Source organism: Littorina saxatilis, linkage group LG5, assembly GCF_037325665.1.
Source record: "Littorina saxatilis isolate snail1 linkage group LG5, US_GU_Lsax_2.0, whole genome shotgun sequence".
Taxonomy (NCBI): Eukaryota; Metazoa; Mollusca; class Gastropoda; order Littorinimorpha; family Littorinidae; genus Littorina; species Littorina saxatilis.
The window spans coordinates 36014735-36042723 of NC_090249.1; the positions used below are offsets into that span (position 1 = coordinate 36014735).

A 27989-nucleotide genomic window follows, 5' to 3' on the forward strand; every position below is an offset into this window, starting at 1 on the left:
GTTGTTGTTGTCAGTCGTTGCAGTGTTGTTGTTGACTTGGTCGTGCCTTACACCCGGGGGTACCGACTGAGACTGGCGTTAAATCATGGTTGCTATGTGTGTGTATCACGGTGTGTGTAAATGTCAAAGTGTGTGTGTGTGTCGGGTGGGTGTGGGTGTGCCTCTGTGTGTGTGGGTGTGCCTCTGTGTGTCACATTGTACATGTGTGAGTGTGTCTGTGCCAGTGTGTGTGTGTGGTGTGTCTGTCACAGCCAGTCACTGTGTGTGTGTATGTGTGTGAGTGTGTATGACGGCTTACTTGTGCCAAAACCTAGGGTTATCGTTTTCACGTGAAAATTAGTAATTAACAGTGTTAATTACTAATTTTCATTTTTGCCTCGTTTTTGGTCACAGTAGTCGGATTTTAAGAGTCCGCACTGAGAGGCTAACGCCCGGCAAACATCACTCTCATACTATTTCTAAAATATCTTTTAATAGAAGGCCTTATCGAGCAAGTAATTCGACGGGAAGATGCGTGTCACTGTTTTCTGCAATAGCGCTATCCTAAACGTTGTTTTGGGTATCTTAGAAAAGAATAATCGACCCTGAAAACTTTCGAAACGAAGCTGTTCGTAGCAGACGGACTTTTGATCGGCTGTGGTCTCACACTTTCACAGATATCTTTCAATATAATTCCTTATTCGACAAGTTGTCAGGCAGACAGCTGTACTTCATATTTGTTTCCACTACCACACTCATACATTTGCTTAAAAGTGTATTAGGGAAGGACAATCGATCCGAAAATGTTCGAACCGAGAGAGGAAAAATGGCGGCCGGTCGGACATGTGCAAAAGGTCCGACGACTAGCAGACGGATCTCTTCATCGAGACTCACACACTTTCACAAATATCTTTCGATAGAATTCGTTATTCAACAAGTTTTCGGACAGACAGTTGTATGTCACGGTTATCTACACATGCGCTCAGCTCTTAGTGCTAATTTACATCTAATTAAAGAACTATGGACCAGAAAAGTTTCGAATCGAAGGATGTTTTGCTCAGTCTGGCAGGTGAAACAGTCGCGCATGCGCATTGAGCCCCCACAGTCACGAGGTACAAGAAAATTAGTAATTAACGCGTGAAAATTACTAATTTTTAGTTTTGGCACTAGTAAGCCGTCAGGAAGCGAGCCAAAACTGAAAATTAGACATTAACACTTGAAAATTAGTTATTAACACTAGAAAATTAGTAATTAACACGTGAAAATTAGTAATTTTCCGGTCAGAATTGTAATTTTCTCGTGAAAATTAGTAACTTTCACGGGTTAATTACTAATTTTTAGTTTTGGCGCTAGTAAGCCGTCATAAGTGTGTGTGTGTGTGTTCGTTCGTGCGTGTGTGCGTGCGCGCATGTGTTTGTGACTGTGTGTATCAGCGTCTGGGTCCGTGTGGGTGTCTGTGTCTGTGTTTGTGTGTGCTTGGGCACAAACAGTGTAATCGTACCACTGAGCTAGTCACAAGCGGTGCAGGGAATAATATCAACGAAACTCGTATGTGCAACAATTTCCTTTTTTCCGCAATCACACCGTGACTTAGGTACACCAACGAACAAAACTCATTTTCTTATGATAATGTGACCAGCGCAGATTTTATTGCACACAATATATTGTCAACTTATTTCCATGTAAATAACGGATTTTCAAAATCTAAGCCAAGCTGACTCATACGTAGTTAAACTATAAAACAGACATACAAAATGAATATGAAATAATGTCCCATGACATATGAACAGAAACAGTCAAGACATGCTTTAAAACACAAGATTATATATTATGAGTGAGTATTGTTCTCTGCTATCAAGCATGGATATCATGAAATGCGATATGTTTCCAAACAAATAAAATGATTGTAAGTCCAAGAAATAAAGGATAATCTGCATAACTTTAATCCATATTTCAGAGAGAGAAAAAAATTGTTGTGATTTGTTTCCAGTGAAATGGATTGGGCGATGTCATACATTATTTCAGTAGGAGCTGTACCCTGATAGCTGCTCTGCTTTAGATTATTAAGTATTCATACTTCACACGTATTGCACATGAAACATTGTAAAGGGAACAAGACTTCAACTCTTCAAAACTAAATCCAAGAAAGATTATTATCAAAACGACGTCTTAACCTCTAGTAATGACATGAAATAATAGCATACAGCAAAACAAGAACAAACAACCCACTTGTGACAAGTGCAACGACGAATGTTACATTATGAGTTATGAAAGTCAAAACAGAAAAACGAAAAGTGTTCACAAGTTTTATATCATAGCCAACGAAATCAACGATCTGAGGTCCAATGCAAAATAATTTTCATTAAGTACTGCTTACGTATTCGTCAATTTAAAGTGACCCGCCCCTTCCTAAATTCATCGCTTGTGTCCCCCCCCCCCCCCCCCCCCCCCCCATAATAGTCTACAACCAATAATTCGGCTTATCTTAAACACATTTTAAAACCAACGAATGTCGGTCAGCTTAGAGTACACTAGGAACCATGATAACGCAAGCCTCCCCCGTTTAATTCCTACCCTGTTAATTATCCCCCGTGACGCAAACAACCTTACGGTCACATCGTAATGACGTCATTGCCCCGTTAGTGGCGCCATTGTCTTAGGACTCAGAGTTTTCGTGCTTGGAGAAGGAGATGGCCATGCCGTCACCTCCTCCACGTTTGGCGATGAATTTATCGTAGACAACCAGAGCCACCAAGCCCAAAATGATACCAACGACAATCATTGCGAATCCAAGACCAGCCATGGCACCTGGATATGGAGAGATAAGATTCAGTCAGGAATAATTCAAGTCTTTGAAGGTTTGTAACAGATGAATACATCAGCCACGAAACAATTCCGTGGTCGTTAACCATAAACTTTGACTGGTTAACTGAGGAAAGAAAACTATATGGGGCATCTTGAGCTCCCACTCAATCATTAAAGGAAATGAACTTGAATTAATTGACTTAATCAATGTAACTCCTGTTAGACACACGTGACATACCGCGTATGCACACACACACACACACACACACACACACACACACACACACACACACACACACAAACTCCCTCACACACACACACACACACACAAACTCCCTCACACACACGCACGCACACACACACACACACACACACACACACACACACACACACACACACAAAGAAAACACATACAGAACAAAAATGTGAAGTATATGTATCTAGTACTCTTACCTGTGGAGTATCCACCACTGCTACTACTACCTCCATCTGCAAAAAGAATAAATTTCAAACATAATATACTTGTACCTTGTACCTTCTATCTCCTAAGCGTTTTTTATTTTTTAATCTAGACAACGACTTTTTTAAGGTTTGAAAGTGCCATCCTCTATCATTTCAAATTTACCACGAGTCTTGTAAGTAAGGTTTGAAACTTAGAAGAAACTTACAAGAAATTCCTCCGAGGTAGGAAAAACACCCCCGTCAAAGGGAAATAACCTTCTCAGTTGGTGGCAGTGACTGAGTGAGAATGGTTATTTCCCTTTGACCATTAAGATGTCCCTCTATAAGTCCTTGTATAATTTTAATCCACCAATAACTCCCTAACCGTGTGTTTGACTGGTCCCAATTTTTGTAAGGACCGTGTCAGGAATGTATAGAACCTGTTCACCAAGTTTGGTGACGATCGGTCCGTTCATTCTTGAGATCTATATGCGAACACAAACACACAAACACATCGACCGAAACCTATACACACCCCTATACCGGGGGTGTAACAACAATCCACAATTCATGCCGGTCCCCTGGCAGTGTTAGAATGACCGTTTTGTTTTGTTTTGGGGACAATACTCTCTCTCTCTCTCTCTCTCTCTCTCTCTCTCTCTCTCTCTCTCTCTCTCTCTCTCTCTCTCTCTCTCTCTCTCTCTCTCTCTCTCTCTCTCTCTCTCTCTCTCTCTCTCTCTCTCTCTCTCTCTCTCTCTCTCTCTCTCTCTCTCTCTCTCTCTCTCTCTCTCTCTCTCTCTCTCTCTCTCTCTCTCTCTCTCTCTCTCTCTCAGATGCATGTATGAACTATTTGCAGATGATACTACAATTCATTCTAGTCACCAAGATCTTATTAAACTAGCAAATATCCTCCAAGAAAACATTGATCGATTACTTGAATGGTCAGAACTAAACCGTATGTCACTGAATCCAAATAAAACTAAATGCATGCTACTTACCACGAGACAAAAAAACCCAAATCTAACATCTGGATTTCCGACATTGCTAATACGAAATCAAGATGTTACCGAAGTTGATAGCCATAAAGTCTTGGGAATAACTATTGACAATAACCTGTCTTGGTCAAAACATGTAGATACACTTTGTAAAAACACATCCAAAAAAATACTAGTTATCACAAATCAAACACTTTCTAGACCTTCGCACAAGAAAACTGTTTTTTCAGGCACATATTCAGTCAGCTATTGACTATGCTTCCACGAGCTGTTAAATTAATTATTTTAAAAAATACATCTCTTTCCATGACTGATTATAAACGATTGCAAATTCTTCCTATCAAAGATAGATTTGCATATAACAAAGGTGTGATGATGTATAGAATTATGTCAGGGAATGCACCTACACTCATTGCCTCAAATTTCAAAATAAATCATTATAGAAAATGTAACAAATTAATTACCCCAACTCCAAGAATTGACCTGTACAAGTCGAGTCTATCATATTCTGGAGCAATTATGTGGAACGCCATTCCAAATATAATTAAATTACGAATTCATGAAACATCATTCAAGGAATATTACATGCTGTTTCTTTTACAAAACTTATAAGAAATATTATCAAGCAGCTGGCAAAATATAACTGTACTCTCTGATTATATTGAAAAAAACATGATTATATCTTTCTTTCTTTATTTGGTGTTTAACGTCGTTTTCAACCACGAAGGTTATATCGCGACGAATTGAAAAACATGATTATATATAATTCATGAAGGATTTTTTAATTTATTTTATATACAAACACATATTTCTCTGTTATATATAATTTTCAAGCATTGCTAAAGAATCCTAATGCATCTTAAAATGTCTTATTGGTTGCTTGACATGTTAATTATGGTAAATATGTCATTTGTACTATAGTTAAACTTATCTTTTATTTCTTCTTGTTTGTTACCCCTCAATGGGCGAGGGCCGGATGAAAAAAAGCATGTATACATTGCTTATTCTGTCACCCTCGTAAAATAAATTTCAATTCAAATTCAATTCAATTCAATTCTCTCTCTCTCACTCTCTCTCTCTTCTCTCTCTCTCTCTCTCTCTCTCTCTCTCTCTCTCTCTCTCTCTCTCTCTCACTTACCCGATGTCTGTGCTGCGGTTTGACCAGATGAATACTGACCTATTGAACAGAAGCAGTTACTTGTGTCAACAACCCTTTTTGTATTCCCAAAATGACAGCAACACATAGTGCTAAAAACGTAACGCTCCGGCCCACAATAAATGACACAGATCAAGACAGTCAGGGCACAACCGTGATGGTGTTCAAGACTTCATTATAACTTCTTTTGTTTCAAAGAAACAACAGCAACACTGGAAGCACACAGACACATGCAGACACTGACAGACACAGACATACATACACACAGACACGCAGGCACACAGACACACACAGACACACACACACACACTGACACACACACACACACATCACGTCACGGCATGCTCGTAGCAACGCATCCACGTCTCTCAAACACACACACACACACACACACACACACACACACACATACACACAACCACCACCACCACCACCACCACCCCAAACACACGTCACTATACTCACGACTATAGACGTCACAGGAAGCACTGGACTCTAAAGTGACCTGTCCTGTGTTGGAGACAGACGCGTCACTGAGGCGACACTCAGAATAGTTGCCACAGTAGTCGAAACTGTTGCACGTGAAACTACCCTCCTCCACGCAAAGCTTAGCGCACTGCTGTGGATTCACGCCCTGGATCACGCGGTTATCACGCAACCGCACCTGCTTGTGAGACTTGGCCACGAAGTCTTGAAGGTAGGCACCTAGTATAGAATGGAGTAATGTAATGAAGCAGTCTCCCGAAAGCGACGTATGGCTGCCTAAATGGCAGGGTAAAACGGTCATATGGGTAAAGACCGTGGGAGTTTCAGCCCATGAAGAACTGATGCCGTTGTGACATTTGTGAAGATTGAAAACGTAAGCAGTTTTCACATACTTCTTTTGTTTTGTTTGAACTTTCGGTTTGTTTTCGTGTGTTGTGTTTTGCAGCGGTCGCCGCGCTCATTGTGGCAAACTCGTGTTGAGTACATTTGGCATTTTTCAGGTGTCATATACGTATTTTAGTCAGTATATCGCTTAACAAAATAGGTCTTGTTTTGCGTAAATCTACGCAAATTACTCAAAGTCAGAGCGGCCCCTGTTTTATTTTGTGTTGTTTTGCTTAGTGTCATTATGGTAGTCTGCTTAAAATAAAATGTCCCGTCTTTCTTATAAAAGAATGTCACAATTAATACGCGAATTCCACAGTGCACTGTACATTTCTACTATCCCTGTTCTAAACTCGCTTATTGTGGTAGTTCCTTGACAGTGAAATCCCTCTCTTTCCCATGCACAAATTTGACAAAAAGTAAATTCCACTGTCAATTGTAATCAATAGTGGAACCTCCCTGTTAAGACCCCCCCCCCCCCCCCCAAATTAAGACTCCCTTCTTTTAAGACCTTGTTTTCTCAGATCAGACTTTCTGTTCAGAACCTCTGTAAATTTACCCCCATTTTAAGACCCCCTCCTTTTTAAGACCTGATTTTCTTAAATGTTTGGAGGTCTTAAAAGGGGGGTTCCACTGTACAATCCCTTGACCAAGCAACTTACGCGAGTAATGGGCACACGAGGGAGCCTGTTTGATGTTGCCCTTGGGGGCGTCGTAGTAGTGGGTCTGGCCAAGGAAACAGGTGTTGACGTCTGTGCAGAAGTCGAAGGACTCGCAGTGGAAGGTGTTATAGTAGGTGCACAGCTTGGCGCACTCGCTGGCCGACATCACGTTCTGGTAGATAGTGTTGGACCCGGAGAGCACCGTCTGCCCGTCAAACTTATCAAAGTTGCTCGTATAGTCTCCTGCAAAACAACACGACCGTTAAGTTACTGCAGTCTCCTGCAAAGTAAACTAGACAGGAAATATCTGTATACACGACGGTCAAACTCATGTAGCCACCTGCGAAGTAAACTGTAGTGTTATTTGGTTTGTGTACTATATTAAGACTATGGAGTTTTGGGTAAATAGACACTTCCTGTAATGGCCACATGGTGTTCCTGTTATTTGTCCTACTCGTGTGAATGCTAAAATCTAGTTCTTATACACACACCACCATCCATCCACTCAAACCACTTGACCACCTGATTCTACATGGTGTCAGACAGTAAACAACAAGAAGATTTGCGTGAGTAGAGTTTTCGTTTTGGCATGAGAAGTAATTGACTGACTCAGTTGTAACAAACACTGAAGCAACATGCCACAGGAACAAGCACCAGTGAAACAGTTCACAGCTAGTGTACCAGCCCCTACCAAGCTGGAAGTTGGATCAAATTTGTCACACAACTGGAAGAAGTTTAGACGGCAGTGGGAAAATTATGCTATTGCCAGTCGTCTGTCTAAGGAGGAAAACGCGTTCCAGTGTGCTGTCTTTCTCGCCACTATCGGTGAAGATGCTATGGACATTTTTGATGGACTCCACTTTGAGGAAGAAGGCCACAGACAGGACCTCGCAGTTGTCTTGAAGAAGTTTGAAGATTTCTGCGTGGGGGAAGCTCATGAGGCGTATGAGTCATACAAATTCCATTCACGAAAGCAAGAGCAAGGGGAGACTATTGAAGCCTACATTGCCTGCTTACGCCAGCTTGCCAAGAGTTGCAATTTCGAGGCACAAACAGACAGAATGATTCGAGATCAGATCGTCGTTGGTGTCAGAGAAGACAAACTCAGAGAGAAGCTACTTGAAAGAAAGAAACTCTCACTGAGTGACTGCTTGGAGATCGGCAGGGCACATGAGACATCGCAACAACAGATGCAGTCCATGTCAGGTGCTGATTCTGCGCAAGTCCAGAGACTACAAGGAGGAAGAAGATTCCCCAAAAAGGACAAAGGCCAGCAGGGTCAGAGTCGTAGTCACCAACCATATCAAAGCAACAGCAGCAAACCTCAGTCGAACGGGAACAAGTGTGACAGATGTGGAAAGTCACCAAAGCACAACCGGAAAGACTGCGCCGCACGAGAAGCATAATGTAGAGTATGTTCAAAACGAAGACATTATGCCGTTGTATGCCGTTCGAAAAACTCTGTTCGACAGGTGGAAGAAGACGATGATGACGTCATTCTTGGATCCATAACATCCAATGAGACAGCCACAGTCAACAGTTTGAAGGAAGATCTTTGGCATGCCGACATTGAAGTCAATGGACAACGTGTCAAGTTCCGTGTCGATACAGGAGCAGATGTATCAGTCGTCCCAGAGCGCTACTTCAGAAAAGATTCTACAGCTGTGTCCAAAACAAGCAAGAAACTTTTCGGCCCAGGACAGACAAAGATAAACGTTGTTGGACAGTTCACGGCTACTCTGTCAACAAAGAAGACCAACACAGTACAAGATATGTACGTCATTGAAAACCTCAAGGAACCTTTACTGGGGAGACCAGCGATTGAAGCTCTTCAACTCCTTGAGAGAATCAACACTGTGGAAACACCCAAGACATCCATTAAAGATGACTTCCCAAAGCTGTTTGAGGGTCTTGGAAAACTTGGGCACACATACAAGATCGCAATGAAGGAAAACGCTATACCTTATGCAGTCTCTGCACCCAGACGCATCCCCCTGCCAATGCAACAGAAGGTAAAAGATTAGCTGAAGCGACTTGAGGAACTGGACGTAATAAGGCCTGTCACTACACCAACAGAATGGTGTGCACCCATTGTGGTCGTACCAAAGGCCAATGAGAAAGTACGAGTTTGCGTTGACCTTACCAAACTCAACGAGTCAGTGCGACGGGAAAACTTTCCTCTTCCCACCACAGATGAACTCCTCTCACAGCTGGCAGGAGCCACGTTATTCAGCAAGCTGGACTGCAACAGTGGTTTCCATCAAATACCACTGGCAGATGAGTCCCAATAGCTGACCACGTTTATTACCCCATTCGGGAGGTACTGCTACAAACGACTGCCATTCGGAATCAACTCCGGACCTGAAATATTCCACCGTGAGATGACACACATCCTAGCAGGGATTCCAGGGATCATAGTGGACATCGATGATGTACTCATCAGCGGGAAAGACAAGCTGGAGCACGACAGTCGACTCCACACAGTCCTGGAAAGACTTCAGAAAGCCGGTGTCACCCTCAATGACAAATGTGTCTTTTCAACAAAAGAGATGAAGTTCCTTGGACACATTGTCTCAGTTGAAGGAATCAGGATTGACCCTGACAAGGTTGACGCCATCAACAACTTCCCAAGACCAGAGAACGTTCCTGAGTTACGTCGATTTTTGGGAATGATTAATCATGTTGGCAAGTTCACCTCCAACCTTGCAGAAAACACAAAGCCACTACGAGAACTTCTCAAGTCGGAGAATGACTGGATATGGGGAGCACCTCAAGAGAAAGCCTTCCAAGATCTCAAAGTGTCGCTGAGCTCCGCGCCAGTACTCACACACTACAACCCAAAGAGGCCACTGAAGATCTCTGCAGATGCTTCATCGTTCGGCCCGGGAGGTGTGCTCCTACAGAAGGAAGGAGAGAATTGGAAGCCTGTTTTCTATGCCTCAAGGTCACTCACAAGCACAGAGCAAAGATATGCTCAGGTTGAAAAGGAAGCTCTTGCCATGACTTGGTGCTGTGAGAAGTTCACTGATTTTCTTCGGGGACTCCCACGTTTCACGATTGAAACAGACCACAAACCTCTCCTGGCTATCATGAAGACAAAAAGGCTTGATGAGCTCACTCCTCGCCTCCAACGCTTTCGTATGAGAACAATGTGTTTCTCATACGACATTATCTACACAGCGGGAAAGAACCTGGTGACTGCGGACGCACTGTCTCGGGCTCCTGGTGGTGTTCCTGCTGAACAGGATCGTCAAATGGAGGTCGAGACAATAATGTTCGTCCAGTCAGTCATTGAGTCGATTCCTGCTACAGATAAGAGAATGGAGGAGATAAGGGCGGAGCAAAACAAAGATGAGATCTGCAGCAAGATAGCCAACTGCTGCAAGACCGACAAATGGCCAGAGTCAGCAAGGAAAGATCAACAACTGAGAGCATACTGGACAGCTCGGCATGACCTCACCGTCCAACAGGGTTTGCTGATGTTCCAGAGTAGAGTGGTCATACCTAAAAAGCTCCAGTCAGACATCCTGCAGCGACTTCATCAAGGTCATCAAGGAATAGTCAAGTGCCGGGCTCTCGCCAAGATCAGTGTCTGGTGGCCTGGACTTTCGAAGTCAATTGATGAAAGCAAGGTGAAAAACTGTGCAACATGTGAAAAGGGGAAAACACTTCACCCTGAACCTCTAAAACCAACACCAACTCCTGACTACCCATGGCAACGTATTGGAACAGACCTGTTTGAACTGAACGGACACCAGTACCTTGCCATTGTGGACTATTTCTCAAGATGGGTCGAAATCGCTCATCTGAAGAAGACATCATCACAAGCCACAATAGAGCATATGAAATCCATCTTTGCTCGTCAAGGGATCCCTGAGTGCGTTGTTTCCGACAATGGCCCTCAGTATGACTCCAGGGAGTTCAGACTCTTCTCCCAGGAGTACGGCTTCACCCATCTGACGAGCAGTCCCTACCACCCTGAGGGGAATGGAGAAGCAGAGAGAGCTGTACAGACTGTCAAAAACCTTCTGAAGAAAGCTAAAGATCCGTACATTGCCCTGATGAACTACAGAGCGACACCGTTGGCACAAGGCTTAAGTCCGGCTGAACTATTAAACGGCAGGCAACTTAGGACTAGGATCCCAACACATCCTTCTCGGTACATACCGAAACCCCTGGATCAAACGAAGTTCCGTGAAGCTGACTATCACCAGAAAATGCAGCAGAAGGCCAACTTTGACAGACGTCATCGTGCAAGGTCCCTGTCGCCACTACCACCGGGTCAGCAAGTCTGGATCAAACACCCAAGGCCTTGTCCAGCTGAAGTGACAACACCTTCAACACCAACCCGTTCTTACCCTGTGAAGACAAGTGCCGGTACAATGACCAGACGGAACCGCCACCAGCTTCGTCGCCGTAGTCGCCAGCAACAACACCAGAGTGACGTCCCAAGGTCATCTGCCACTCTCCCTGGAACGCATCCCAGACCAAGAGCCACTGGACCACACACCAGCCTTTGGAGGAGACGCTGCCCGAACAAGATCCGGACGCATTGTGAAGCCACGAGAAAGACTCGATCTTTGAAAACAGATATGCACATGGACTTCCGTGAAGTGCAAACTGTTCGATTTTGGTTTCGCGTTCGTTTTCGGTTCCGCGTTCGTTTTCGCGTCGTCTATTTAGTTTCATATTCGATTCGAGTTTTATTCTAGTCAAAGCGTTTTTGTGCTGAGTTTTGTCCATTCTTAATTAGGGGAGATGTAGTGTTATTTGGTTTGTGTACTATATTAAGACTATGGAGTTTTGGGTAAATAGACACTTCCTGTAATGGCCACATGGTGTTCCTGTTATTTGTCCTACTCGTGTGAATGCTAAAATCTAGTTCTTATACACACACCACCATCCATCCACTCAAACCACTTGACCACCTGATTCTACATAGACAGGACAGTCAAAATTAGTCTCCTGCAAAGTACGTACACGACAGTCACACTTCTGCAGTCTCCTGTGACGTAAACAGGACACTCAAAATTAGTCTCCTACAAATTACTGTGACACCACAGTCAAACTTCTGCAGTCTCCTGCGCAGTAAACACGACACTCAAAATTAGTCTCCTACAAAGTACACACCACAGTCAAACTTCTGTAGTCTCTTGCGCAGTAAACACGACACTCAAAATTAGTCTCCTACAAAGTACACACCACAGTCAAACTTCTGCAGTCTCTTGCGCAGTAAACACGACACTCAAAATTAGTCTCCTACAAAGTACACACCACAGTCAAACTTCTGTAGTCTCTTGCGAAGAAAACACGACAGTCAAACTGTCCCTCCATGGTTCACATGACTCTCAAACCTGTAGTCTCCTGCAATATCATGTACACAGGACACTCAAACTACTGTAGTTTCCTACAATACACACAAGGGCACTCACACTTCTGTAGACTCTTGTAATATGAACAGGACACCCAAAGTTCTAGTCAACTATACACAAAGAAAAAAGCCAAGCACCCCCCTTCAATTTCGCACTGACTGATTTTTAAAGTTCTGGTATGGAAACAGTAAGTTCAGGAGCTCGGTTTGACAAATGTTATCGACAAGAGCAACTCTTTGGAAATAACATCACACAAGAAAACTCCAGTTTTGATTGGTTTTAATCGTGATTTGGTACCTTGCCAAAAAGTGACGTTTTAACCCTAAAACAGTACCCCTGATAAGTATGGAGCTGCAAGCTGAAAAAGACAGGTTTAGGTAAATGTGTCATGAAAAAAATGTAATTGAGAGTGCTCAGATGGCATACGCGATTCAAAAGTTCAATATCGAGTGAAACCCCCGCGTGCCCGGATGACGGCGTCAACCCTGCGTCTCATCCCTCCAGTCAAACGTCGGATCTGTTCACGGGTCACTTGCAACCACTCACGATGCAAAGCTGCCTCCAATTCACGTAATGTCTGCACAGGAGGCTGCAGAGCTTGTATACGACGCCCCAGGATGTCCCAAACATGCTCCAGCGGATTAAGATCTGGACTCATTGCCGGCCATGGGAGTGTTGTTACAGCGTTGTTCTGGAGGTAGTCCACTACTGCCCTGGATCGATGATCTGAGACCTGGCGTTATCATCCATGTACACGGGTCTTGTGGCAAGTGGGTGGTTGTCAAAATGAGTAACGACAACAGGTTCCAGGACATGTCGCATATACTGATCACCCGTGAGGTTGCCACGTATGGTGACAAGGTCTAGCTTGCAGTCATGGGAAATACAACCCCAAACCATGACTGACCCGCCACCGAATGGAACAGTTTGTCTGATGTTCCTGGGTGTATAGACCGTGTTCTTGTGCCTCCATACCCTCAGTCGGCCGTCAGTGACATGGAGAAGGAATCTGCTTTCGTCCGACCAGTGGATCCTCCTCCACGTTCTCAGGTTCCATCTTTGCCGTGCCAAGCGTCTTCTCTTGTGGTCATCTGTCTTCGGGCTGCCATTCCTGCAGCTTTCAAGCGGTTTCGTACGGTCCTGGTTGACAGATGTCGATTTGGAAGCCATGCTCGTTTCAGGACAGTACTCGTTGAAAATGGCTCACGCCGAATTATTCGGAGAAGTGCTCGGTCTTCACGTTCTGACGTCACACCGGGTCGCCCTGACTGTGGATGGTCCTTCACAGCACCAGTCTGACGATGTTTGCGTACCAAACGGCTGATGACGGTGTAGTGGTAGCCAAGTTGACGACCAATCGCTTTGAAGGATGCTCCTGTAGCATGCATTCCTATAATCTGCCATCGGATCGCCTCTGATAATCGTCTTCTCGCCATGTTCACAGAGAATGTTTGCAAATTGTCGTCGCCCAGTGTTAAATACAGAAATTTGCAGCGTGAGCATACTGCCTTTTTTAACATTCATGGGTTGCATGCTGCACGTGCTTCTCACAGGCAGTGGCGACACAATCTTGACGCGTGAACTTCCCAACCTTATTATGGAAACCCATGTATGTCATTACGAAGAAAAAAAATGGTAAAACAAATTTGACTCAATTATTATCACAAATTCATTCGGGGGGTGCTTGGCTTTTTTCTTTGTGTATATATTCACGAATATAATATACAGAGCACAAACCGCGTTGTCCTTCAGTTAGTGTCGGACCTTTTTTTCTTTTCCTTTTTTTTTCTCTTTTTTTTTCTGTGTGTGTGTGTCTCTTCTCGGGACAGGGTAGAACAGCAAGCGTTCTACGGATTGTTACAATTATTTGAGGGGGAAAAACCCAGCTAAGATACTCACTGATATAGAGATCACAATTGGGGTTGTCCTTCAGCATGTTAGGGCGCTCATCGGGATGGAGTCTAGACAGGAAGCACGCGCCGGCTTCCCAGCAGTAGTGGAATGATTGACAGTTGTAAGTCTCTTCCCCAACACAGTTGGAGGCACATTCATCCACCGACAGACCCGGCAGCATAGTCTTATACCCTTTGCCAGCCTTCTGTGGGATGGTCTGAAACTGGCTCATGACATCTGCTGCAAACGAAGAATGGAGACTGGTTGTCATTTCATTTCAATGTGTTCCCTTTTCTTTTTTTTCTTTTTTTTTATATATTTTTTTCTTTATATTATATGATTGTATCGTAGATTCAAGGAGTGTATGGATGTATGAATTGTTTCCACACCAGGACAAATACCAATGGCTTTTATGCTATATGCCGGATTGAATTCTTGTTCTTGTTCTTGTTCTTCTTGTTCTTTTGTACTTTTTCATCCCGTTGCTAACAAATTCGGGTTGTTTCATTTGCATAAGAATGTACAAAAAATACAAGATTTTTACCCGCAGCACATTAAAAAAAAATCGAAGATTCAGTAGCATTTGTTTTTCATTATCACACCTTATAACCCCATTGCTAGGAGACCTAGGACAGTTGGATTGCTTCCTCCACAACAGCTTGTACAAAGAATACAAGTCTCTATCTACAGCACACTGAACAAATCAGCCACCTGCATTTCTGACAAAATGTGACCAGGGTCTTTTAGGTGCGATTGTGTGTGTGTGTGTGTGTGCGCGTGTGTGTGTGTGTGTGTGTGTGTGTGCGTGTGTGTGTGTGTGTGCGTGTGTGTGTGTGTGTGTGTCTGTGTCAATCTGTCTGTCTGCCTGTCTGTGTCAATCTGTCTGTCTGCCTGTCTGTGTCAATCTGTCTGTCTGTCGGTGGGGCGGGGATATTAGCGCGCTGGATTTGTATTCAGTTGGCCGCTGTCAGCGTGAGTTCGATCCCAGGTTCGGCGGAAATTTATTTCAGAGTCAACTTTGTGTGCAGACTCTCTTCGGTGTCAGAACTCCCCCCCTCCCCGTGTACACTACATTGGGTGTGCACGTTAAAGATCCCACGATTGACAAAAGGGTCTTTCCTGGCAAAATTGCTTAGGCACAGTTAATAATTGTCTACCTATACCCGTGTGACTTGGAATAATAGGCCGTGAAAGGTAAATATGCGCCGAAATGGCTGCAATTACTGGCCGTATAAAATTTCATCTCACACGGCATCACTGCAGAGCGCCTAGAACTGTACCCACGGAATATGCGCGATATAAGCCTCATTGATTGATTGATTGATTGTCGGTATGTCCGTATGCCGGTTTGTCTGCGTCTGTCTGTGTCTGTGTGTCCGAGCGGTTGTGCGCTTTGGCAAAAGGGCAATGATATGTACACAATGAACACAATATGTGTGCTTAAACTCACTTGATGTTCCGTCTCTGTTCACATTGGAAACAACCTGGTTCGTGATCGTGATGGCCGTCAGAATAATTTTCTGGCAAACAAACAACGAAACTTCACACATGTAAAATGTGTCTCTCTCTCTGTCTGTCTCTGCCTATCTCTGTCTGTCTGTCTGTCTGTCTGTCTATCTGTCTGTCCCCATCCCCCCCCCCCCCCCCCCCGGCGAGAGTTTGGTTATATCATAGCAAGCTCGTCACGCACACACGAACACACACACACACACACACACACACACACACACACACACACACACACACATATATATATATATATATATATTTACACACACATCCACACACACACACACACAAACACACACGCAGACACACACACACACACACACATTCACACACACACACAAACACACACACACACACACCCACACACACACTCACACACACAAACACACACATACACACACACAGCTCGCAGATTATGTCCCCATTTCTAAACTCCTCCCCCAATCCCAACCCTATACCACCCCTCACCCCCAACTTATTTCGAAGACGGCAACACACCTTCGTATCGTCCAACGTAGTCGTATCAATGCTGAGATCCACTTTTCCACTGGAATCAGGCAGAGGCAGACTGATGACCAGCTGACCACCATACACACGATTCTTTAGACTCGTCCACACCTGGTCTAGTTGGGCCTGCTGGTCAAACCCTCCTCCAAGCACACCTGAGATTACAAGGAAACAAGAACACTTAATGTAGGTAGCTGCATACAATTACAACGAATGCGGCGGTTCTTTAAGAATGTCCGTTACCATTGTCCTTTCAAAGCCTGTTGAGAGAAGGTACCACTTTTTTCTCCCAAGACATAAAGAAGTGTTACTGTCGCACGCGCACACACAAGCACGCACACACACACACACACACACACACACACACACACACACACACACACACTAACATACACACACACACGCACGTACCACACACATACGCACAGCACTAACACACACACACACACACACACACACACACACACACACACACACACACACACACACACACAATCACAAACGATGAGCAAACTTTGCATTTCTTTCGTGAATCGGTATACACGCTTGTACACTTAATACTGACGTTGGTAGTGGTCACACTGGGAGGTGTTGGTTAGTGTAGCAGGGTTGCTGACTTTGGCCAAAGTGCAGACCATGCTGGTCCCACAGTAGTCGAACTGGACGCAATTCCATTCCTGAATACAAGAGAGTGACACGAAGGTAGCGTTTAATACACCTTGATCATATCAGAAATATCGCCGTACGATGGCGAAAACTGACATTAGTTCCTTTTCATGTTTTCTGCAAACACATAACATATCATCAGTATGATAACTAAATGCACAAAATAGTTATTCAGCGTTACGTTTTGACGTGTTTGACAGACACTGAACGGAAGAATGATTCCTCCTGTATAGCTTACAGTTTGTGAATTCGTTAGTTAGATTAAGTAATTTAGTCAGGCAGTCAGTCAATCAGCTTAAATGGCAATTGGGAATCTCGCACAGTTTTTTATATACATTATATTTTATTTGTTTTAAATGTCTTGAAAATGTGTCAAGTTATAGCTACTCAAATGAGGGTACCCACACAATTGATGCGACATATAAACTTCGACAACAAAATCAGAATAGGGGAAAACAAGTAACTTCTGCATACAGGAAGAAAGACCCATCAACTAGCTATCCTGTGCAGGAAGAAAGTACCCAGAAATTCCAGCAATGGAATGACAGAGTATGAAATGAAATGGAATCAAATGAAATGAAACTGAAATGAAACAGCTTACATCGAGGTTGTCGCACTGCTGGGCACATGTCATAGCGTCCGCAATATTTTGCAACGCTTTGCTGGCAACGCCTGACATGGCTGAAGCCGGCGATATCTCGTACTTGGCTGAAATTGTTAAAAAGGAATTAACAAAAATTCACAAGAAAAATAACCACGTTTTGTACAAATAAGACAAAAGTCACAATAACGTTTGAAAATGAATCAAGGAAAAACGATTTCACAAGCAAAACAGTCGGGATTTGCACAATTTTCTTTTTTAATTACAACTGAAAGAATTTTACAAGAAAAATAACAAGGGCTTACAAAACATACAACAAAAATACAGATTTAAAAAACAATCTACCAAAAGGCTGTATAAAACTGTTTGAGACACAGTCCTGAAACTGCCAAAAATCTGTCAAAAAAGGACTGTTTTATGCGCTACCAAGCACACTTCTGAAAATGCCCACAAAATGTATCGCCCACATTATTATAATCTAATGTCATAACAGAGAGTTAGTGATGTCTCAACGTTACCTTGCACAGACAGGAACAATTGTGAATTAAGTTAAGAACCAGCAAATGCCAGGGGTTTAGATGTTACAAATTAACTGAACTTTCTCCACTCAAAAGATAGCAAGGGGAGAACAAGAGAACACAAGCAAGCTGAAATACTCAAAAGAAAATGGAAATGTTGCTTGTAAAAGATAATAGGTATCATAACAGACGTGCATACAGTTGAGAAACTTCATAAAAAGTGACCAAAACGACGACGAAGACGGAAATAATGTCTTGGTATAATTATGGCAAAGGTAAACAGAGCAGCTGTCCACTAGCTATTTCAAGGTAACCTATTATGGAAAGGATCTCACATCAGTTACAATATCATCAGTGCGAACAGTATTTCTTGTCTTTCACAAATTTGCCGAAATGGCCACTAAAGTCTCGTCAATTTGTGCAACTTATAGAGTTCGTGGCGTCCCCTTTCCCCCGCCCTAAAGAAAGTTTCACCAGATTTGCTGACATGACGGCAAAGTTTTCGTCGATTTGAAATATATGTTTGCGGCAATGGCGTTTTGCCAACTGCCGGCGCAAAACGCAACCCCTGTACTTTATTACCTTGCCATTATTTTTAAAACAACACATAAAAGGTATGTTGTTGGAACGTTTATTTATTGACAAAACAAAACGTTTTTTATTATCTGCCTATGGCATGGCCTTACCGAGTGAAGGTGCAGCCCCCAGCAACGTTCCCTCAAAGTAGACATTATAGTTGGTCCAGTGGAGGCGTGTCCTCTGCACGCGCACGGGCGTGATACCCGCGTCGATCGACACCTGTAGCTGCATCAGCTGACCGACGTAGGGGGCCAGCTGCGGCATCAGGTTTGTGTCTTTCACTGGTCAGGAGAAAATGACAGTCCGTGCAGGATTATTAGAAAAGCTCAGGGAGAAAAACAAACAAAAGGAAAAGGAAGGAGGAAGGAAAGAAGAAGGGATTTGATTCTAACACACTCCGATTTTTGTTCCCTGTGCAGAGCTGCAGTTTTGAAGTCTTTCTAATAATGAAACAAATTTAACAGTTGTACAAGCCTTGCATGCACATATCAAGTCTTCTTCTTCTCGTTCGCTCACTGTCATGAAGCGTTTGGTACGTGGTGCAGCAGTCAGGTACCGCATGGGTCCTGCACCTCCGCTTTCGGCCGAGCTCGGTCTGTCCATCGATGAGTAAAACACATCGGCCCCTTACATGTCAAGTAATGAAGCATTGTACCCTTACACTCAGAGGAAAGTAGCAAGGGAAGACTCTGACCTTTCAGGGCGATTTCAAAGTCGATGGAAGATTGTCCTGGGAAGCATGGCGTCACGTCGAAGGCGTTAGCTTGCGCAGAATCCTGATCGAAGTCGTGAATCTCATACTGCTGGTCCAGAGTTCCCTGCATAAATGTGTATACAGTTTGCATTGATCGTGTTTATGTGTGTGAAGGGTCTGTTGGACTAAACTAACCTGAAATGTACATACATTTCAATAGCGTTTACGGCACACACGCGCACACACACACACACACACACACACACACCAGGGGCAGATCAGTTCATTTTATGGGGAGGGGTTTCCAAAAGTATATTGTGAAGATATGGGTGTGAAGGCGCGAAGCGCCGATCCGACGGCGCGAAGTGCCTAGCCGACGGCGCAGAGCGTCTAGCTTGCTTGGGGGGTCCGGGGGCATGCCCCCCCGGAAAATTTAAAAATAAATGATGCAAAATGGTGCATTCTGGTGCATTCTGAGGATGATCATTACCAGTTTCAGGCAGCAGATTTTGTCACTGATTAATACCCCAAACCCCCCCCCCCTCGTCCGCCCCTGCACACACACACACACACACGCACATACACGCACGCACACATACACACTCACTCACACCCACACACGCACTTGCAAACACACACACACACACACACACACACACAAACACACACACACATACACACACATACACACACACACACAAACACACACACAAACACACACACACGCACACACACACACACACGCATTGGGAGAGACAGAAGGTCAGACATGAACATACAGACACAAAAAAACGGAGACATAAACAGATAATGAGATAGAAAATTTCGATCGAGGATCACAATTCGTTTGTAGACACACAAAAACCAGCGTCTCAACACGGACAATGATTACTAACGGTTTCCCACATCATGATCCTCATCGGAATGGCTTTGATACTATTGTAGTCGCTGTCAGACCCTCTGTCTGTGATGTCATCCGCACCCTGTTGAACAAGAAAGGCAAATGATCAAACGACTCACTTTCGTCGTATGTAATACGATTCAGACATTACATGACCCAAATTTGACCCCGCTTGATTTAAAGATTGAGAAGAGATGGAAGTCACTAAATTTTGGGAGTGTGAACAGTTTCAACGCGTATACCTGCTTGAAAAATGTTCCAGACAATCATACATTTTTTCATTATTTTCCCAAACCTCGACTCTGCTGTGTCGTTGAAATTCTACTGGCGTCAACCAGGTTTTGCGTAATGCCTGGAGGTGACCAAACTCTGGAACCGGTCAAGGACATTATATTTCCTACTTTTTGACACGAACTCGACCCTAATGTGACCTTGAAATTGAACGAAGATTAACCAGACTTGCGTCATGTATGCATGCCAAGCAAACCATCGAAGTCTGAGCAGTTTCAACCGGCCCCCGTAGCGCAGTGGTTAGCGCATCGGGCTGCGGGCCGGGAGGTCGTGGGTTCGAATCCCATCAGGGTGGAAGTGATATGGTTCCTATGGGAAGGCTGGGATCACACAGCCGAGTGTCATTCACTTAACGAATGCGACTTTGAGGGTGCTCAGGTTCTGTATACCTGACCAACACCGCAGGTGCGGCAGTTCTCGGGCCTGGTTGACGCCAGGATATATTATGACAGTAAGCGTAGAGTGCTGCCCTGTCACGTAGTCTCAAAGCGAATTGGAAATCCAAAGCATCATCATTATAATCATCCTCATCTCATTAATCATCCAAAATATAAATTGTCCTTGCTCTTGTGACCCTTCATGCCCAGAGTTCTCATGGTGACCTTGGTCTCAGTGTTCCTGGTCGACCCTTCCCTGAATAGTAGTTCTGCTGTCAGTCTTCCACATGTGACGTTCTGGGGGGTCGACGGAGGGACGTGGTGGCGGTCTGCTCTCTGGAGGGGACGCTCACTCAGTCTGGCTCCGCGACTAAACAGTCAATGTTGTCAGTAGGGGGCATAGTAGGTAGTGGGCTGCGTCCGTTAGCTCGGGACAGACCCACTACTGAACACCGTTGAAGTGACTCAGCAGAAGTGCAGTGTCATCTTCCGAGGGTAGCCCATCGCAGCGACCCGACATCCCCCCTCCCCCGGAGCGTCTGTAAAATCGACATGTCTGGCAGCGGAACGAAGCAGAGACGGGGCGGTGTGAGAGCACAACGGGACAAGGAACAGGTAAAGACGAAAAAAAAAAAGTCTGAGCAGTTTCAAACAGAAATGTCCACTAACTGAAGGAAGTAGACTTCAAAGACGACAATTCACACTCTCTATACTCACCGAAAGGAAGTAGACCTCGTAGACGACGATTCCGTGTCCAGGTATGTTGGTCAGCACGGCCTGAAAAACGTCACACTGCTGACCGCGAGCCAACCTCTGTCCGGCGTAAAGGTAAGTCGTCTCGTTCAGGTTGAAGAACTGCATGGGTTTGCGCATGCCCAGCGTTTGGCGCGTGATGTTGTAGACGGCGTCGAACCCTTTGGAGTCGAGAGGAATGGGGTCCACTGAGCATTCGTTCATGTCCACGGCTATCGTGTATTGTACGCCTGGACACGCCACCACACAAGACAGAAATGTTCAGTGAGTTTCCCGTGCATGGAAAAGCCTAATGCTATATCGTCCATTTTAATCATGAAGACGGCGTCAGCATGCTTTCCCAGCAAAGTTCCAAGAAGCGGTGCAAACTGAGTGGTGTAAAAATTAATTGCAAATCAGAGCGATGACCAGACCAACCTGTAAGTTTTATGTTTAGTTACAGTCATTCCAAGAAGTCAAACAGTATACACGTGGATCTCAAGAACCCGTCAGAAAATACATGAACTGTCTCCGACGGTTATACACGACATGAAATGTTCAGGGAATTCGTCAATTTACTTAATTGAGTTGAACCGTCCAGGGGCGGATCACATCATTTTTAAGGGGGGCACATTTCTTTTAGGGACAATTTGACGACGCGAAGCGTTTAATAGAGGGCGTGAAGCGTTCGAACCTACTACATGAAAATGTTGATAAAAATCAAGGAAAATGGAGCAATCTGGTGCAATCTGAGCCATCAGTTTTTCTTTGTTTTCAAATTTATTTATTTGTCCTTTTTATATTTAGTCAAGTTTTGACTAAATATTTTAACATCGAGGGGGAATCGAAACGAGGGTCGTGGTGTATGTGTGTGTGTGTGTGTGTCTGTCTGTCTGTCTTTGTGTGTGTGTAGAGCGATTCAGACTAAACTACTGGACCGATCTTTATGAAATTTGACATGAGAGTTCCTGGGTATGAAATCCCCGAACGTTTTTTTCATTTTTTTGATAAATGTCTTTGATGACGTCATATCCGGCTTTTCGTGAAAGTTGAGGCGGCACTGTCACGCCCTCATTTTTCAACCAAATTGGTTCAAATTTTGGTCAAGTAATCTTCGACGAAGCCCGGACTTTGGTATTGCATTTCAGCTTGGTGGCTTAAAAATTAATTAATGACTTTGGTCATTAAAAATCTGAAAATTGTAAAAAAAAATAAAAATTTATAAAACGATCCAAATTTACGTTTATCTTATTCTCCATCATTTGCTGATTCCAAAAACATATAAATATGTTATATTCGGATTAAAAACAAGCTCTGAAAATTAAATATATAAAAATTATTATCAAAATTAAATTGTCCAAATCAATTTAAAAACACTTTCATCTTATTCCTTGTCGGTTCCTGATTCCAAAAACATATAGATATGATATGTTTGGATTAAAAACACGCTCAGAAAGTTAAAACAAAGAGAGGTACAGAAAAGCGTGCTATCCTTCTTAGCGCAACTACTACCCCGCTCTTCTTGTCAATTTCACTGCCTTTGCCATGAGCGGTGGACTGACGATGCTACGAGTATACGGTCTTGCTGAAAAATGGCATTGCGTTCAGTTTCATTCTGTGAGTTCGACAGCTACTTGACTAAATATTGTATTTTCGCCTTACGCGACTTGTTTATATTTAGTCAAGTTTTGACTAAATATTTTAACATCGAGGGGGAATCGAAACGAGGGTCGTGGTGTATGTGCGTGTGTCTGTGTGTCTGTGTGTGTGTGTGTGTAGAGCGATTCAGACTAAACTACTGGACCGATCTTTATGAAATTTGACATGAGAGTTCCTGGGTATGAAATCCCCGAACGTTTTTTTCATTTTTTTGATAAATGTCTTTGATGACGTCATATCCGGCTTTTCGTGAAAGTTGAGGCGGCACTGTCACGCCCTCATTTTTCAACCAAATTGGTTCAAATTTTGGTCAAGTACTCTTCGACGAAGCCCGGGGTTCGGTATTGCATTTCAGCTTGGTGGCTTAAAAATTAATTAATGACTTTGGTCATTAAAAATCTGAAAATTGTAAAAACAAATAAAAATTTATAAAACGATCCAAATTTACGTTTATCTTATTCTCCATCATTTGCTGATTCCAAAAACATATAAATATGTTATATTCGGATTAAAAACAAGCTCTGAAAATTAAATATATAAAAATTATTATCAAAATTTTTTTTTCGAAATCAATTTAAAAACACTTTCATCTTATTCCTTGTCGGTTCCTGATTCAAAAAATATATAGATATGATATGTTTGGATTAAAAACACGCTCAGAAAGTTAAAACGAAGAGAGGTACAGAAAAGCGTGCTATGCAGCATAGCGTAACCACTACCCCGCTCTTCTTGTCAATTTCACTGCCTATGCCGTGAGCGGTGGACCACGAGTATACGGTCTTGCTGCGTTGCATTGCGTTCAGTTTCATTCTGTGAGTTCGACAGCTACTTGACTAAATATTGTATTTTCGCTTTACGCGACTTGTTTTTCTTTTTTTTCGGCTGGGGAGGGGGGGGGGGGGGGTTCCGGAAACCCCGGAAACCCCCCTAGATCCGCCCCTGTGAACGCATACGTAAATAATTATTCAAACATTCAATTTGATGGCAACTATTTCATCGTATGTTAAAAGCGAATTATGAAAATATCTTACCAACTCCATAGTCATGAATGACGCGGAAAGGACCGCTGGACATACTAAAGTCAGCGGACACTCCTGCTGGCACCGTCCTCTCGTCAAACCGCACCAGTTGAAGGTCATAGTCATACCAGATCTGTAGCAACGACCCACACAATTAACAAAAGTCAGAGATAATAGGTTAACCAAAATCCTCACAGAGGCTTAATCGACTAATGTATTATTTTTTATAATTTTAGAGAAATCGTTCGTTGTTCACGTGTGTGAAGTACATGTACGTCATGTACGTATAGCTGCGGCTGTTTATTGTTTTTGGGAATTATTGTATACTTGTTCGGTTTACTTCAATTTTATTTTATTTTACTAATTTGGCTCACGAAGTGTAGCCTATGCGATCGTAACTTTGTCTGTCTGTGCGTTTGTGCGTGCGTGTGTGCGTGTGTGCGTGTGTGTGTGTGTATGTCTGTTGTAGAAACTTTAACATTTCCGAGTCTATGTGTGAGTGGTTATCCAAGACTATGGATAAAGCTCGCATAAGATTACGTCACGGTCAAAAGTGTTTGACGTCAATTAATGCATCATGACGGCATGCCTCCCTGTAGTCTTTCTCTCTCGCGTGGTGTGTGTGGTCTCGGTCATTGTTATTTTGAGCGGGCCGAGACTATTTGGCAGTCGTGTCCCTGTAAGTAGGCTACATGCAGACACAGACAGATCTAGATCTAGTGTCTCTCTTTCTTGCACAGTGTCACCTAAGCTTACTGTGTGTGTGGGTGTGTATGTGTGACGGAGTGATTGAGTTTGTGTTACTGTTTGTCTATTTCTTACGTGAGCCTTGAAGGCTTCGCCTCTTGTTGTAGGTTTCTTTAACTTTTAACGTCATTTCATGTTTGCCCCATCATTACAAAAAAAATAAATAAGCAAGATTAACACATGCACTCGTGAACAAAACACAAGAAATAACATTATTTGACTCCTGTACAGAAGATAAATTCAGATACTGACGTCAGACTCGGAGATCATCGGAAAATCTCCGTCATCATTTCCAGGATTGGAGATCTCTTCTCTGTAGTAGAAATGGTTGTTGATCATTGGTGGTTTTCTTGTCGGCTTTCGGAACAGGCAGTAAACACCGGGCGGAGTCTGAAATAAGAAAAATATTGAATGTTTGCAAAAGGTGTTTTTTTCACATGCCATAAATAATATTATATGACAAACGTATAGCTCACTTGTTGTTCTTAAAAAAGAAAAACAAGAATTGACTGATATTTCTGTTGGGAAAGAATAGTACAAGTGTAGGGGAAAGTCCCCAAATACCGAACACTTAAGCAAATCTGCCATCATCTCAAAAACAACAGAAGACAGACCGTTTTTGAATGTGAATTTTAATAAAGTAATTGATCAGCAACATTCATACCACTTTTTGTGGACAGAAATCAACATAAAAGAAAGTTATCTTAAATTTATTTTTTTTAGAATATGTTCGGAATTACAACACCTGTTCCCTAACTCCGAACACAGAGGTTCAAAATCCGAACAGCAAAAACCAATGTTACTTTGACTGACAAACATCGCAAAAGTACTCTCTTTGGCTTTCTGTTGTTCCAGCGCAATCCACATGTACCCATTCTGAGCACACCAAACACTGAATCATGTCCTCACAGGTGCATTCTCGGCACAAAAAAACAGAACCAGCTAGCTTCCTGCTGATGACTGACGCTTGTTTTCTTGTTTCTAGCTTTCTGTTTCTCTGTGTTCTCTGTGTTTGGCTTTGATTTGCTTGTTTTCTTTGTTGGTTTTTGTTTTGCCTGCCACTCTTCAAGTTTACGTTTGTATGGACTTGACGTGAAAAGTTCAGCTTCTGTTTTTGTGGGTTTTCGTTTCGCCGCTAATTTCTGTTGTGAAACACTGAGATGTTGAGAAATCAGCGCCACTGAAACAGCTGACTCAAGGACGCAGTCATAGTGTCCTGCATTGTCCCAATGAGGTGGAGTAAACAGGGAGTGACTGCATGCGAGATGATAAACTAAGAGTAATACCTAATATACTGGACTCGCAGCGAAATATACAAACAAATGAGGTGAGTAAAGGAGAGTCACTGGTTGAGCCAAAGAGTCATCGTTGTATTTGAGAACGTTCCCAGACTCTGCATTGATGATGTGGATGGGCTGCTGCAACACCTCACTTGTAGCAGAAATGTCCATGTCTCCCACTGAAGCAGTTGAATGAGCCATGTGAAGAATCTTTTCTTCTAGGGAGAAAAAAGCGAAAGATGATGGCATGTCAAAGTTTATTGCAGCTGACACTTCGCGGAAGCCTTCAATGTTGCTGAGCATGTGACTGGTCATCTTTTGTCTTAGAGCATCAGCTTGGATCTGTTCTTGTATTTTCGTGTGACACTCTGAAGGTAACCCATTACCGTCCCTTTCTGCAGTTTGGAACGCAGGAGTGTTGCTGATGACAATGGATCTAAAAAAGCAGCGTCCATCGGGATTGGTTTGGATAACTGTTTTGTTTGGAAGTGCCAAAAATAGGCCTATGTCTTACTCAGAGCATGGGCTAGGTGGCTCAGAAAGTGGGTCTACTGGATGTCCAGTTCGCCCAGAGAGGGGTCTTGCTGGTTCAGAGGGGGGTCCTGCTTGTTCAGAGGGGGGTCCTATTGGTTCAGAGGGGGGGTTCTACAGGCTCAGCGGAGGGTCTTGGTGGTTCAGAGGGGGGTCCTGCTTCTTCAGATGAGGAACCTGCTGGCTCGGAGGATTTTTTGTCTTCATTGAAAATATGTTGAATTCCATTTCTGCTCGCTATTTCGTATGCAAGTGACATAACGTCTTTTCTGGTCAGGCCAAAAAACATCCTCTCACATTTAATGATATGGTCAACCAATTCTTTTTCTATTGCTGGGGGAAGAATGGACGGCCTCCCCAAATGTTTTGTATCACCCATGGCATGTTCGTATTTTCCATCAAGATGATCTTTAAGTGTTGTGGGTGGGATTCCATACGCTCTTGCAGCTGCTCGAAGTCCAAGCCTCTTGTCTATGACAGCTGCCATGGCTGTTGCCAGTGACTGCGTTGACCATGTAGCCCTGCACAATATACCGGTACACCAAGTATTAACAACTCTCATCACTCTGTACTAACTAGATCTACTTCTGGCATACACATGCACAGAAAATAAAAAGAGAAGAGAAGAGAGAGAGAGAGAGAGAGAGAGAGAGAGAGAGAGAGAGAGAGAGAGAGAGAGAGAGAGAGAGAGAGAGAGAGAGAGAGAGAGAGAGAGAGAGAGTCAAAATCCGAACACACAAGTTCAAATACCGAACACTGTTCGGTATTTGAAACATGGAGTGTTCGGTAATTGAAATCTACCTAACTATTTTAAAACCACGGGGCGCTCAGGCAAGATCTAAGACGAATGCTTTCAAACAGACATATTTGGCAAGCAGATAGATCACACTGTTAATTTCAACCATAACTTTTCACAAAAAGCAACTCAAATTCATACTATGATCCTAGTCTGCTGTGGGTCGAAATAGCATTGAGAGTCATAAAATCATAAAATCACTCACCGGTTTTTTTTGCCGCCTTTATCCGCCATGATTTTTGGTGCAGGATAATCAGGGACGGTACTCTATCACCTCGTGCAGTCCAATTTGAGTAGTCACCTCTGGTTTTCGAGAAATCAGCTGTTCGGTATTAGGAACCGTTCGGTATTTGGGGACTTTCCCCTACGTAATAAAGGTCGGTACTTGTTAAGAAAAAAATACATATTG

General features: G+C 43.3%; 1 protein-coding gene and 1 long non-coding RNA gene across 2 annotated transcripts in view; both read right to left on the minus strand.

Moving 5' to 3' along the window:
* Positions 1 to 2434: 2434 nt before the first annotated feature.
* Positions 2435 to 27989, minus strand: part of LOC138966995 (uncharacterized) — a 36771-nt gene continuing 11216 nt past the window's right edge. The window contains exons 7-22 of the mRNA XM_070339412.1: positions 25226 to 25363; positions 24239 to 24359; positions 21534 to 21799; positions 20144 to 20230; positions 19248 to 19371; positions 18661 to 18834; positions 17457 to 17563; positions 16755 to 16866; positions 16181 to 16344; positions 15624 to 15693; positions 14180 to 14413; positions 6909 to 7151; positions 5842 to 6081; positions 5359 to 5397; positions 3238 to 3273; positions 2435 to 2787 (exon numbers count right to left, since the gene is read on the minus strand). Of these exons, the coding sequence (XP_070195513.1) occupies positions 2636 to 2787; positions 3238 to 3273; positions 5359 to 5397; positions 5842 to 6081; positions 6909 to 7151; positions 14180 to 14413; positions 15624 to 15693; positions 16181 to 16344; positions 16755 to 16866; positions 17457 to 17563; positions 18661 to 18834; positions 19248 to 19371; positions 20144 to 20230; positions 21534 to 21799; positions 24239 to 24359; positions 25226 to 25363 (2307 nt within the window). The 3' untranslated portion in view covers positions 2435 to 2635. The remainder of the gene's footprint in view (positions 2788 to 3237; positions 3274 to 5358; positions 5398 to 5841; positions 6082 to 6908; positions 7152 to 14179; positions 14414 to 15623; positions 15694 to 16180; positions 16345 to 16754; positions 16867 to 17456; positions 17564 to 18660; positions 18835 to 19247; positions 19372 to 20143; positions 20231 to 21533; positions 21800 to 24238; positions 24360 to 25225; positions 25364 to 27989) is intronic.
* Positions 25916 to 27942, minus strand: LOC138966994 (uncharacterized). Its single transcript, XR_011455816.1, has 2 exons — positions 27786 to 27942; positions 25916 to 27305 (listed from the first exon to the last, which is right to left on the minus strand). It is a non-coding gene; the product is annotated as an uncharacterized lncRNA (long non-coding RNA).